This window comes from Mesoplodon mirus, assembly GCF_964341445.2.
Source record: "Mesoplodon mirus genome assembly, chromosome: X".
NCBI lineage: Eukaryota > Metazoa > Chordata > Mammalia > Artiodactyla > Ziphiidae > Mesoplodon > Mesoplodon mirus.
Window position 1 is genome coordinate 139,349,316 of NC_138981.1, and position 13,450 is coordinate 139,362,765.

The window sequence follows — 13,450 nt, forward strand, 5'->3', positions numbered from 1 at the left end:
GTGGAGACGGCCGCGACAATGGCCGCCCCCACGTCCCTAGGGGGCCGCCTCAGGCTGCCGCAGTGGCGCGCACCCAACCCGCGGGGCCGCGCTGAGCTTCCCGGGGGGCGGGGCGCGTGCGGCTCCCGCGCACGGATCCCTCGCGGACCTCAGCACCGGCTGCCGAGCCGAGCCGCGCCGCCCGCCCCACCCGCCCCGCCCCGCCGCTGTCCCCTCAGGGCCGTTGGCGAGCGGGCGCTGCCCGCAGAGCCGCGCTGGTGCTGGGGCCCGGGCCCCAGCAACCCTCACGGGAGACAACCCGGGGAGGCGGTGGCCCCGGTCGGCGCGGCGGGGGCGGGGAGGGGCCGGGACTCTTTGACGCGGCGGAGGGGTCGGGCTACGGCCGAAGCGCCGCCATCTTTGGTCCAGTGCGGCGGCGGCGGCGGTGGCGGCGACGACGGCGCCGGCGGCGGTAGTGAAGGAGGAGGAGGAGGAGGAGCCGACGGGCGCTGACACCGAGGCCTGACCATGGACGAGGAATATGATGTGATCGTGCTGGGGACCGGCCTCACAGTAAGTGCGGCCTCTGGTGTCCGGGGCTCCGCATCACCCTCTCCTCCCCGGGATGCTGCAGCCCTCGGCCCCATCCTTCCATCATTGCCATCGCGGCGCTGCCGCCCCCGGCGTTCGTGTCCCCGAAAAGACAGCCCCATGCCCATCCCCCCTCGACGTTGCTTCTACCCACTGCCATGGCTCATCTCCAAGAAGCGGCCCCTCTTCTGGCCGCCCCCCCAACTCCCCGGGCCCCGACCCCTGGCCCCTCCCGTCCTCCCTATTCCGGCCGGCAGGGCCGGAAAGCGCACCCCCGCTCGCCCCGATGTCTCCCGTTGCTCCCTGACCCCGCCCACCCGGCCCCCACCCAAGGCCAGCCCAGCATCACCTACCATCTTGCGCTAATTCTGGTGAGGATGTAGTAGTACTAGGACCGCCGGTGAGGTCGGGGGACCTCCCCAGGATGGGCCCTCATCCCGCCTCCCCGGGTTCTTATGGGGCCCGGGGACCCATGGAATGTTCCAGAAGGAGCAGCAGTGGGGGCAGTGATCACATTCCCGTTACCCCACCCCGGTTTCCCGTGGAGACCTCAGGCTGAGTCGTATTTGCAGCCTTTGTCCTTGGGCTGGTGACAGTGACTGGTGAGGGTGTTTACCCTCCCCCAAACCCCCTCGGACTGCTGCCTTGAGAGATGCATCCCCATCAGCCGGGTGCAGAAGCCCCTCCCGTGGCTGGGAAGGCTCACGTCAGGGGCTCCTCTTTGAGGAAAGAGCAGCCCAGGGTGGGGCCTGGGATTTCAGTACCACGCTAACTAAGCCTTTCTTCGCTTCCCTTTTGGGTCCCTTTGGCTGTGCAGCTAGGCCTTCCCTGTGGTTCATTGTGTTTTATCTGGTTTTTTGTGGGGCTCTACGTAGGTAGATGATTTTCTTGGTATCTGGGTTGCTGGAAGACCGTGCGTGTGTCTGCTGGATACTCTCTTCCTTGTTCACCTTTTTGCCTAGCAAGGTTATGAAAGGAAACCGTGGTCAAATGAAGCACCGCCCCCAATTTTAGGCCAGGCGACCAGCCACGGATGGAAGGAGCTGTCCGTGGGGCACAGTCCTTCCAGCTTTGCTCTCCTCTCAGGGTTGGGGTGGGGAATACATCAGGGCTGCTGGTGGGAATGTGGGCAGGTAGGAGTGCAGTGAACGTCGCCCCTCACCCAGGAATGTATCCTGTCGGGTATCATGTCCGTGAACGGGAAGAAGGTGCTGCATATGGACCGGAACCCCTACTATGGGGGCGAGAGCTCCTCCATCACCCCCCTGGAGGAGGTAGGGTGCTTGGGCCCCAGGCCCATCCTTGTTAACCTCTCGCGTGGGGTGTAGAACGAAGCAGCTCCCCAGGTTTTCTGGGTGGGGGGTGGGGGCGGGAGGGGGGGGTCCTTGTGGTGCATCTCTGTCTCTCTCTCCTGCCTGCAGCTGTATAAGCGTTTTCAGTTGCTGGAGGGGCCCCCTGAGACGATGGGCCGGGGCCGAGACTGGAACGTTGACTTGATCCCCAAATTCCTCATGGCCAATGGTGAGGGAGACGAAGGAGGTATTATGGGGGGTGATTGGGATGACCAGAGGAGGGTCAGGCTCCAGAGAAGGGCAGCCAGACCAGCTAGAGCTTCTGGAGTGAGCCACGCTGACTCTGTTGCCTTGCCCACACCACCTCGCAGGACAGCTGGTGAAGATGCTACTGTATACAGAGGTGACACGCTATCTGGACTTCAAGGTGGTGGAGGGCAGCTTTGTCTACAAGGGGGGCAAGATCTACAAAGTACCGTCCACCGAGACCGAAGCCTTGGCTTCTAGTGAGTGTGGGTCCCCTGAGCCAGGGAATCGGGTTGGGGGGCAGCTGTCCAGAGCAGGGCGCCCCTTGCCCAAGGTCACATTCCTCACGCCGTACCAGAAGCCCCTTGCTCTGTCATCCCTCTGTGCCCTGGGCCACGCCTCCCACTGGTCACCAGGAGGGGAGTCCGTGTGCGCAAGGGGCTCCACCTCGTTAGTGGAACGTCCCCAACTGTCGGAGCCGGGAGGCCCTCAGAGCCTGTCCAGCCCGACTCGCTCTTCGTACATATGGGGAAACTGAGGCCAAGAAGCACAGAGGGGTTAATCTGAGGTTACGTGGGGGTCAGCAAGAGAACTCAGCTGGGAGCTAGGGTGCCCGCTTGCTCCGCCTGCTTGGTGGGATGGAGAGTTTCATTGTCTGTGGTGCAATGATTGTTTTCATGTTGCTCGCGCAGACCTGATGGGCATGTTTGAGAAACGGCGCTTCCGCAAGTTCCTGGTGTTTGTGGCAAACTTTGATGAGAATGACGCCAAGACCTTCGAGGGCGTTGACCCCCAGAACACCAGCATGCGTGACGTCTACCGGAAGTTTGACTTGGGCCAGGATGTCATCGACTTCACTGGCCACGCCCTGGCGCTCTACCGTACCGATGAGTGAGGGGAAACTGGCATGGCAGACCCCCCCTCGCCCGGCCCTCACCCTGCCCTCCCTGCCCCTGCCTGCTGTTCTCTTGGCCCACACCTCTCGTACTCAGCCTCGTGCTCGCTTGCCTGTCGCCTTTTCTGTCCCTTCCCTACATTTGACCCGTGGTCTTCCCCAGGCCATTGAGGGTGGTGGGAAGGCTGGCCTGGTGCCTGGGTGGGCCGAACTGCAGGTCCTGCTGTTGGAGCCTCTTCTGACCCCATCCCCCCAGCTACCTGGACCAGCCCTGTCTTGAGACCATCAACCGCATCAAGTTGTACAGCGAGTCCCTGGCCCGGTATGGCAAGAGCCCGTATCTGTACCCACTCTATGGCCTTGGCGAGCTGCCCCAGGGCTTTGCAAGGTAAGGGTGTGGCTTCGGTCAGTTGGCGGTCCCAAGAAGGACTGAGGCCAGCGATGGAAACGGCCCCCTTGGGTATCTCCACAGCCTTTTGTACTTTCCCACTGTGGTCCTAGTTCATTTCACAGCATCCTTGGGCGATGGCACCACAGCGGGGTGTTGACGTGCAGAGTTGAAGAACCACAAATGGGGCCTGCTTGGCGCCTGGCCTGAGTCAGGCAGCGCTAGGACTGGGCACGGGGCCTGGAAACCTCAAGTCGGCTTCTCCAGAGCCCTTCGTTCTGTTTCCCAGAACGTTTCTGTGAGGAGCCCCCCTCACGCCAGCCCTTCGCAGAACATTCTGGCGTTAAGCTCCAGAGAAGAAGGAGCACTCCAGGTTCAGTCCTGAGTTTGTGGCAGTGACAGAGTTGGGAAGGACCACCAGGTCTCCTGAGCTCTGCCTGCCTGGGGCCGCCTTCCCTGCAGCCTCGTGCTGGTAGGGGCAGGTGGTGCAATGTCACTGGTCCCCGTTTGTCCTGGGAGGGCACCCTCACCGTCACTCTCCCCACCACAGGTTGAGTGCCATCTACGGGGGCACCTACATGCTGAACAAACCCGTGGATGACATCATCATGGAGAACGGCAAGGTGGTGGGCGTGAAGTCCGAGGGAGAGGTGAGCCGTCCCTGCCGCGCAGGCACGCTGGTCTGGGCGGGATTCGCCCCCTCCTTAGAGGCGCTTTTCCCAGTGACCCTGGCTCTGCTGGGTCTGCTGCTGCTCGGCTCTGAGGGTCTCAGGCTGGGGACCGGGGCTCCAGAAGAAGACTATGTAGCCGATCCTGTTGGCAGACATCTGCGTATCAGGGCCCCCCTCCCCGAGGTGCAGGAGGAAGCTGCACGTTGTGGGTGCGTCCTGCCTGCTGGAGCTGCCAGCCCTCATTGTGAGTCTAGGCCCTGAAACCCCGAGGGGTGTGATTGGATAGGGACAAGGCCTTTTGGTGCTTTCATAGGTGGCCCGCTGCAAGCAGCTGATCTGTGACCCCAGCTACGTTCCAGACCGCGTGCGGAAGGCTGGCCAGGTTATCCGTATCATCTGTATCCTCAGCCACCCCATCAAGAACACCAACGATGCCAACTCCTGCCAAATCATCATCCCCCAGAACCAGGTCAACAGGAAGTCAGGTAGGCCAAGTCCCACGTGACTTCCTCCAGCGTGTTCTCCTTGGTGTGGCTTGTGCCCCTCCCCCTCAGCCTGGGGGCTGGCTCTCTGCCAGATCTCTCCATGGAAGAGCAGGGACCCACACTGCAGTCCCCGTGACCTGATGTTCTAGGGATTGGCTGGCTTGGCCTCTTCTCCTCTGTGAGGGTGGCAGCTTGGATGCTGCCTGCTCTGCAGGGCTGGGGAGGGTGGGCGGGCCAAAATTGAGCTCGGCCCCCCACATGCCTGCGTTAATGGAGCCCTTCCTGTGGGCAGACATCTACGTGTGCATGATCTCCTACGCACACAACGTGGCCGCGCAGGGCAAGTACATTGCCATCGCCAGCACCACGGTGGAGACCGCAGAGCCCGAAAAGGAGGTTGAGCCGGCCCTGGAGCTGCTGGAGCCCATTGACCAGAAGTGAGGGGCTGGGGGGCTGGGGCTGAAGCTGGGGGGAGAAAGGAAGCCAAGGAGCCGGAGGGTGGGCGTCAGGGAGGGCAAGGCTGGTTGTGAGACCTGTCTCGTCCCTTCCATCTACCCGTCAGGTTTGTGGCCATCAGTGACTTGTACGAGCCCATTGACGATGGTTCCGAGAGCCAGGTAAGCCACCTGTCGCGGCCCTGGCTCCTGGCTGCCCGCCCAGGGCCCCTGCCCAACTCACCTCAGGCCCCGGGCGCTGGCTGTTTCCAGGTGTTCTGTTCCTGCTCCTATGATGCCACCACACACTTTGAGACAACCTGCAACGACATCAAAGACATCTACAAGCGCATGGCAGGCTCCGCTTTTGACTTTGAGAACATGAAGCGCAAACAGAACGATGTCTTTGGAGAAGCTGACCAGTGATTGCCGACCCCCGCCGCAGCCCCTGGTGCCCTCTGCCCCAACCTGAGCCTGTCTTCCTCAAGGGCTGGGGAGATGGGCGTGGCTGGGCACCCCGTTTCCAGCATCTTCTGCTTCCCCCACCACATTCCTGTCATCCACCTCATTGATTCACTGACCAAATCCTTAACCTTAGTGATGGTTTGGGAGACGGGGGGGGGGGGTTGGTTAGTATCCTCTTTCTTGGCCCTTCCTTATCCTGGGAGAAGGGGGTTCCTCTCCTTGTGTGCGTCTCTCCCCCCACCCCTAATTCTTCTGCTCTGTTCGGGAGGAACGTGGAGGAAAAGCTGACTTCTGCCCCCACCGCTCTTACCCCTGCTCTAGTGGCCTTTGGAGATGCCCCCTGCCTCCCCCCACCAGCTCTTGTGTGTTGGAGAGAAGGGGCCCTCCCAGCACAAAGTTGCAGTCCTTTCCCTACCCCACCCCCGTAATTTATTCTAATTTATTAACTTTGGCCCACCCTGTGTGAGAAGGGAGCACTGTGCCCCACAGCCTCACGGTGCTGCCTGGGGCTGTGGAGCAGCTACCCTGGCCTGGCCTTCCTAACCCTGGAGACCCTGGTGCAGCCTGGGAAGGAAGAGGGCTTGGGTGTGGCCCCATTGGAGGTTGATTTGGTTTTTGTTTCTTGTCTTTGTGTCTGCTGGTACTTGCTGAGAGAGAAAAGACATGTGAGCAAAGCAGAAGGAGGTGGGAAAATGGATCCAAACCCCATGTGCCCTGCCCTATTCCTTCCCCTTAGTGGTGGGAAACCCTTATCTTGCAAAGTGAATGTGTCCCCTTCCCCAACCTCTAGTGTATTTCACAGAAAACAAAACCTCCCAATAAAACTGTGTTGAAACCTGAGCCCAGATCGTTAGTTTTATTTCCCCAAAGCTGCATCTGGGGCGGGGCCTTGGCTCCCTGGGCTGTCCTGCTCTCCTACCCAGGCTTGGGACTGCGTGTGGCTTAGCTTTGCTCCTGATGGCTATAAGAGGTGACTTTCTTCATCAGGAAATTGCAGAGCCCCTGAACTGAAAGGGCCTATACAGAGGAAACAGGTCACATAACCCTGCCCAAGGGGTCAATGTGAGAGGAATCCAGGGAGAGGGGTCTGGCCTGGGGTGGGGGCTGAAGGGGAGGAAGCAGAAGCGCAGGCCCAGCCTCATGGCCTGGGGAAACGCGGGGCTGGGGCCCAGTCTTGGGAGGAGAGTCAAAGCCAAGGAAGCAGGGGGAACCGGGACTCCCTCAGGCAGGGAGGCAGCGGGGGGATTGGGATCTGCCCTTAGGCTGAGATCAACATCGAGGAAGTGAATGGCCCGGGGGCCCAGCCTTGGGGTCAGCCAGAGGGAAGCAGGACTGCGGACCCAGCCTCGTACCGGCGGTTATTGTTGAGGAACTGACGGGGAACCTATAAAGAAAGGGACCGGCGTCCAGCTTCCGGCGGCCGGCGGGGCGGGGCCGCTAGCGGGGCGGGGCTGGGCGGCGCGCAGTCATGTGCCGGGGGCGGGGCGCGGTGGCAGCGAGTCGCCCGGTAGCCGACGTCACGGCGCTGGAGTCAGTTCATTGCACGGCCGCTTCCACAGCCGCCGCAGCCCGTGAGACTCGGCCGGACCGCTGTCGCTGTCGCTGTCGCCGCCGCCATGGCTCAGTACAAGGGTGCCGCGAGCGAGGCGGGCCGCGCCATGCACCTGATGAAGAAGCGGGAGAAGCAGCGTGAGCAGATGGAGCAGATGAAGCAGAGGATCGCGGAGGTGCGGGCCGGGCCGGGGCGCCTCGGGGCATGCGCGCGGCCCGCCCCCTGCGCTCTGCTCCCGCTGCCCGGGGTCGCGCGGGGCCCCGGGGAGACCCGGGGAGCGGGAGCAGAGCCCGGGCGGCGAGTGGGGGTGGGACCCTTGCTCGCTGATCTCTAGCAAGGGGCGGAAATGAGCCGGCGACAGTCTGTTCATCTGTAAAATGGGCGCAGAAGGCTGAGAGGAGGTGGGTTGTGACAAGCCTCCAGCAGGAAGGAGCCACACTCAGTGGTTACATTTTTCGCATTGGGGCGACTCTCGAGGGCACAGAGTATTCTTTGGCCCTTCAGCCCTGAGAGTCAGGCTCAGAGCCAATGGATATCAGGAAGGGTGGGCCCCAGCCAATCCACCGGACTCATTCTGGAGCCCTTTTCACGGGACAAACGCAGGCAGGAAGGTCTGGGGTGCTTGCGGTTCACTAAGGGCTTCAGTGAGTGGCCAGTGGCAGTGGGCCGTCAGGAAGGAAGGAGCCCTCCACTTAGGCCTTTGGGGGAGAGTCGGTGGAAGAGCAGGGACTCGGCGCAAGGGGAGGGCAGGCCTTAGGTACTGTGGCAGCCGGGCCCAAGGAAGTGGCTGCATGCTGCGGCCCAGTGCTGCCTCGGTTTACACTTGTGCCCCAGCCCCACTGTCTCAGTGCGAACTCAGTGGCGGGACGGAGGTACATTTCTCTGCTGGCCACGTCCTGTGGAGGCTGCTGGCCAGAGAGGGACCTACTTGGTACCAAGTGGGATGGGACTGGGCTGGAGTGAGGAGGCCTCGTGGGACGCTGTTGGCAACATCTGGGGCCAGGAGGGACCAGCATTGCTCGGTGAGGGACCAGGCCGCCAGCCACTCTCTGCTCCCTCCTGGCACTCCTTGCCTTGGGTCTCCAGAGCTTCAGCTTAAGAGCTGGGCGTGAAGAACACCAACGGCAGGGAGGACCCACGGCTCCAGACCGCTGAGTGAGCTCTGGTTCCCAGCGGGACCTGTGGAGGGGCCGGAGCAGCGCAGATGGCCCGGGGAAACAACTCCACTTGGTTCCCGCGGCACCGGAAGAGCCTCTCACAGCCCCGTGGAACCTTCCATCAGTCAAGGGAAGGGGACATGTCTTTCCCAAGGTCACATCATAGTGAGACTAGGGACACACCTGGGACTGGAACCCAGGTCCCCACTTGCATGGTGGGGTGGCAGGTGGCCCTCACTGCTGCTTTCCCTCCCGGACAGGAGAACATAATGAAATCCAACATTGACAAGAAGTTCTCTGCGCACTACGATGCCGTGGAGGCGGAGCTCAAGTCCAGCACCGTGGGTGAGCAAAGCGCTCGTGTCCCCACTCCCGGGCTGAGGCCGGCTGCACGGCTGACTCTGGGTGACCGCCTCTTGCCCCCGCGTCTCCTCACCTCGCAGGTCTTGTGACCCTGAACGACATGAAGGCTAAACAGGAGGCCCTGGTGAAGGAGCGGGAGAAGCAGCTGGCCAAGAAGGAGCAGTCGAAGGAGCTGCAGCTGTGGGTCATCTCCTCCCAGCCAGCCTTCCCCTCCGGATGGAGCTCGTGCTTGGGGGCGGGTCTGGCTGGTCCTGCACGTGGAAGGGGAGGGGGACCCTTTTTCATCATCAGAGCCCTGCCCATGAACCTGAAGTGCCCCGGGCCAGTAGGACTCCTCTGGGCCTGCGCTGAGTGGGACCCGCACTGAGCACACAGTTGGCTCTGGGTCGGGGACATGTGTGACAGCCACCCATGCCTTGGCAGGAAGCTGGAGAAGCTGCGAGAGAAGGAGCGCAAGAAGGAGGCCAAGCGGAAGATCTCCAGCCTGTCCTTCATCCTGGAGGAAGAGGACGAGGCAGGCGACGAGGAGGAGGAGGCGACCATGGACGACGAGGAGCTGGAGAGGGAAGGTGGGGGTGGGCTGGGGGCGGGGACGGGTCCCGCCGGCAGAGCTCTGTCCTGGCATCTGGCTCTTAAGTGAAGAAGCACCTCTGCCAACAGCCTTGACTACCCGCCATATTCGGGGTCCCGGACCTCACAAGTTGGGGCAGGAGGGAAAGGGCCAAGCCTTCACCATGGCAAAGTTGAGTGGGGGGCTGGCTTTCAGTGGCCGACTGAGTGGGAACCAGCTGTGCGGTCCCTGGGCAGGTGTGTGGGGCTTGTGTGGCTGGGCACCAAACTTAATTCTGTTTGAATAATTTCAGTGTAAATTGACCCAACCTCAGAAAGTAAGCGGCTGCTCACTGGACAGTGCAGGCCTTGCCCAAGGGAACAAGGGGCCACAGGAACGACTCGGGAAGGCTGAGGCCACCGTGGGGCCCCTGCGTGCTGGGCACCCGCTCACGGCCGGGCCAGGGCCAAGGCAGACGGACAGGAGCTGGGCGCCGTCCCTGTCCTGGTAGGAGACACACAGGGAAGCATGTGTCTCGCCGGGGCCAAGGGAGGGGAGAAAATTGAGTTGGGCCTTCAGGGTGAGGGGAATCTAATTAGCACCCAGAGAGAGGTGGGTGGGGAAGCATGTAGAGTCAAGAGATGAGCGTGCCCAGAAGCAGAGCGGGCAGAAGTGGACACATGTGAGGACCGGGGAGGATGCAGTGCGGGCCTGGGCTGGGTTAGAAGGCGTGATGGCCAGGATGTGGTGGCCTGGGATCGGTGTTGGGGAACCAAGGCAGGGGATGGCACTGGGACCGCTCTGAGGGGAGCGGCCGGTGCTGTCAGGAGGAAGAGGCTGCCAGCCCCCCGGGGGAGACCCCTGGGGTAGTCTCACTACTATTTAGTCACAGTAACTGTCTAGTCATATTTGGTATCTAAAATATTCCCACGGGCAGGTCAGTTGCGTTTGGTGTGAGCTGCGCATCTGTATGGCAGAGGCCACCTTTGGGACAGCACGGGTCTGGGGGGAGGCTTTCAACCTCTCTGTGTGTCACTGGGGCTTTGTGGGTGCTTCCCTCCCCCTGGATGTTTGGTTTCCGGGGCCCGGCCATGGGTAGCTGGCGTGGAATTTTTGTAACTTGTCCAGGCGCTGGAACCCTTGCCCTGGAGTATGGGCTTGTCTTCTGGGTCGGTGGCTCTCAAAGAGTGCTCCAGGGACCCCTGGGGTCTCCGAGACCCTTTCGAGAGGTCTGCGAGGTCAAAGCCGTTTTCATAATTGTGCTAAGACGTTCTTGGCCTTTTGCACTCTTGTTCTCTCATGAGCGTGCAGTGGATTTTTCCAGAGGTCACGTGACATGGCATGCCGTCCTCCCTCCGACAGCTGATAGAATGCATGCTTTCATGTTCTCGAGTCTTTGGCAGTTCCCAGACTTAATTTCCAATTTGGTGACTGTCAGTGGTTACAACCCCCGGGGACAAGAGCTCTCTGGGGTCCTTGGTGACTTGTAAGAGTGTCCAGCGTGCCGAGACCAGCAAGTTGAAGAATCACTGTTCTCGTTCATTTGTGCCCTAATTGGGGAAAGTGAGTCGCAGAGTCCAAAATGGCAGGCCTGGCCTGAGCCCAAGTGGGGCCTCTCCTTCCCTCCTCCCTGCGGGTTCTGATAGTAGCAGCCATGGGACTTTGGGCTTCAGCTTTGTCTCCTGGTAAAAAGGAATGTTGTAACCTTTTGAGGCTGTCGTGAAGAGTGGATGAGACGTCAGATGTGGATGTCCTGCCCCTCTGGTGCAAAGGACCTTCGCTCCCTCTGGTGCTGGAACTGAGGCCTTAAGTCCCCTGAGGCGCTCCGGGTCACAGCTGATGGGGCAACAATTAGGTACCAGCCTCCTGTTCAGCTGCTGGCAGCGGAGACCGAGGTGAAGGCCCTTGGCGAGGGCGCCTTTCATAAAGGTTTCCATAGGTGCCGTGAAGAGGGCTGTGCGTCCCGGCCAGGACAGTCCAAGAAGCCTCCAAGGAGGTTGCGTTTGAGCTGAGGCCTGGGTGACAAAGGTCTGGGGTGCCCCGCAGGCAAGGGCTGTCGTGCCGCTGACCCCTGTGTTTCCTTTTGCTCCAGAGATCACCACAAAGAAGAGGAAACTGGGGAAGAACCCAGATGTGGACACGAGCTTCTTGCCTGACCGAGACCGGGAGGTAAAGGCGGCCTGCCCCCGACCCTGGCAGAGGCTTTTGCTCAGGAAGTGGGGCCCTGCGTGCCCCCTGGGCGGCCCTGGGCCTCCCTCCTTGGCCTCTTTCTCTTCCAGGAGGAGGAGAATCGCCTGCGGGAGGAGCTGCGGCAGGAGTGGGAAGCCAAGCAGGAGAAGATCAAGAGTGAGCACTCGTGGGGCGGGACGCACGCGGCCGGGGCTGGCAGCCACAGCCGCTCTCCTGCCGGCGCTGCTCCGGGCAGTGCCCCGAGCCCCGGGGAGCTGGCAGGGAGTGTGGACACGGGGGTCTGGAGGCCAAGCGGCAATTCTGTTTTGTAGGCGAGGAGATCGAGATCACCTTCAGTTACTGGGATGGCTCTGGGCACCGGCGTACAGTCAAGGTGACGCTGCGGGGCCTGCACCCCGCGCCCCAAGCCCCTCGCCCCTCGGGCCCAGCCTCCTTTGGCCTCGGTGGGAAGGAGCTGTCAATCCCTTGGTATGGGTGGCCCCTGGGGGTTTGGGGGGAGCAGGGAGGAGGGTTCCGGGCTTCCGTCCTCCGTTCCCAACACCTCGGTTGGTTTCCCCGCACGGTTTCCCTCTCGCCTCTTCTCGGGTCACTCACACAGATGAAGAAGGGCAACACGATGCAGCAGTTCCTGCAGAAGGCCCTCGAGATCCTGCGCAAAGACTTCAGCGAGCTCAGGTGGGGCTGTGCGGGCGTGCGACGGGGTGCGCCAGAGTCTGCAGCCTCAGCCCTGGCACTCGGGACCCCAGGTGGCAGCTGCTGCTCATGGCACGCTGGGCGCCGCGCTCCTGAGAAGGGGGCCGGGCCCCCTTTCCCATCCCCCTCCCAGCATCGCGGGCCTCCGCCTCCTGGCTCTGGTGCCTCGGTGTCCTTGGCCACCTGCTTCCTGGTCCTTTCTCCCTCAGGTCGGCAGGGGTGGAGCAGCTCATGTACATCAAGGAGGACCTAATCATACCTCACGTGAGTCCCTTCTCTGTCCCTGCAGCCCCGCCTGGGCTGCGGGGAGGGTCTCGGGCCGTGGCACGCCCGGGGGCTTCGAGGGGGGCCCTGCCTGCTCTGGGTCTTCGGCTCAGGTGGGCAGGGCTGGAGCCCAGCTTGCAGGCGGCCGAGATGGCTCACCTGCCGTCGCTTTCCTGCCCTCTGCTCCTAGCACCACAGCTTCTATGACTTCATCGTCACCAAGGCGCGAGGGAAGAGCGGTGAGTGCGCCTGGCCCCGCCCCCCGGCCACTTGCCCGTGTCACAGGGCGGCAGCTGAGGGGGCCTGGCCTCTTGTCTCCTTGTCCCTGCAGGGCCCCTCTTCAATTTCGACGTTCACGATGATGTGCGGCTGCTCAGCGACGCCACCGTGGAGAAGGACGAGGTACGGTGGGCAGGGGCGCTGTGCTGGTAGGAGGGGTCCAGCCACGTGGCCCTGAGCCCTGAGCCGCAGCGCCCGGCCCTCCTCCCGTCCTCAGTCACACGCAGGCAAGGTGGTGCTGCGGAGCTGGTACGAGAAGAACAAGCACATCTTCCCCGCCAGCCGCTGGGAGCCCTACGACCCTGAGAAGAAGTGGGACAAGTACACGGTACAGAAGCCCTCGAGCGCTGGGTGGGAGCTGGCCTGCCTGCCTGGCGGGAGGCCCGCCCGGCCCTGCTCAGCTCGCCTTTCCTTCTCTGTCCCCTCGCCCTGCACCAGATCCGGTGATGTGGCAGCAGCGCGGCCCCCGCCCTTTCGGCTCCCTGCGGCCCCAGGATTCCGGGCGCCCAGCTCCCCGCTCTCGAGACGTGACGGGGCCTGCTCAGCCCCTGCCCCTGGCGCTGTTGTTTACCGCCTTTTTCTTTTACGACAGAGATATACGCGTCAGAGCTGGAGCATCTGTTGTGCGTTTTTTTTTTTAATTGGAGTATAATTGCTTAACAATGGTGTGTTAATTTCTGCTTTATAACAAAATGAATCAGTTATACATATACACATGTTCCCATATCCCCTCCCTCTTGCGTCTCCCTCCCACCCTCCCTATCCCACCCCTCCAGGCGGTCACAAAGCACCGAGCTGATCTCCCTGTGTGATGCGGCTGCTTCCCACTAGCTATCTACCTTACGTTTGGTACTGTATATATGTCCATGCCTCTCTTTCGCTTTGTCACAGCTTACCCTTCCCCCTCCCCGTGTCCTCAAGTCCATTCTCTAGTAGGTTTGTATCTTTATTCCTGT

At 61.9% G+C, this 13,450-nt stretch overlaps 2 protein-coding genes across 3 annotated transcripts; both read left to right on the forward strand.

Annotated features, from left to right (window-relative positions):
* Positions 1–208: 208 nt before the first annotated feature.
* On the forward strand, positions 209–6,286 carry GDI1 (GDP dissociation inhibitor 1). Of its 2 annotated transcripts, XM_082610755.1 has the most exons (11): positions 213–552; positions 1,737–1,844; positions 1,992–2,091; positions 2,234–2,368; positions 2,801–2,999; positions 3,260–3,391; positions 3,942–4,041; positions 4,376–4,547; positions 4,840–4,984; positions 5,110–5,164; positions 5,255–6,286. In XM_082610755.1, the coding sequence occupies exons 1-11, from the start codon at positions 508–510 to the stop codon at positions 5,405–5,407; spliced, it is 1,344 nt and encodes a 447-aa protein (XP_082466881.1). In that variant the 5' UTR covers positions 213–507; the 3' UTR covers positions 5,408–6,286. The 2 variants fall into 2 exon arrangements, with proteins under 2 accessions (XP_082466880.1, XP_082466881.1); XM_082610754.1 differs by having other exon boundaries at positions 209–552; positions 5,110–6,286.
* A 678-nt stretch (positions 6,287–6,964) lies between these two features.
* FAM50A (family with sequence similarity 50 member A) lies at positions 6,965–13,239 on the forward strand. The gene is made up of 13 exons (XM_082610264.1): positions 6,965–7,173; positions 8,416–8,500; positions 8,599–8,698; positions 8,942–9,087; positions 11,161–11,237; positions 11,348–11,414; positions 11,570–11,631; positions 11,857–11,933; positions 12,161–12,215; positions 12,406–12,454; positions 12,547–12,617; positions 12,712–12,822; positions 12,933–13,239. The coding sequence occupies exons 1-13, from the start codon at positions 7,063–7,065 to the stop codon at positions 12,939–12,941; spliced, it is 1,020 nt and encodes a 339-aa protein (XP_082466390.1). The 5' UTR covers positions 6,965–7,062; the 3' UTR covers positions 12,942–13,239.
* Positions 13,240–13,450: the final 211 nt, after the last annotated feature.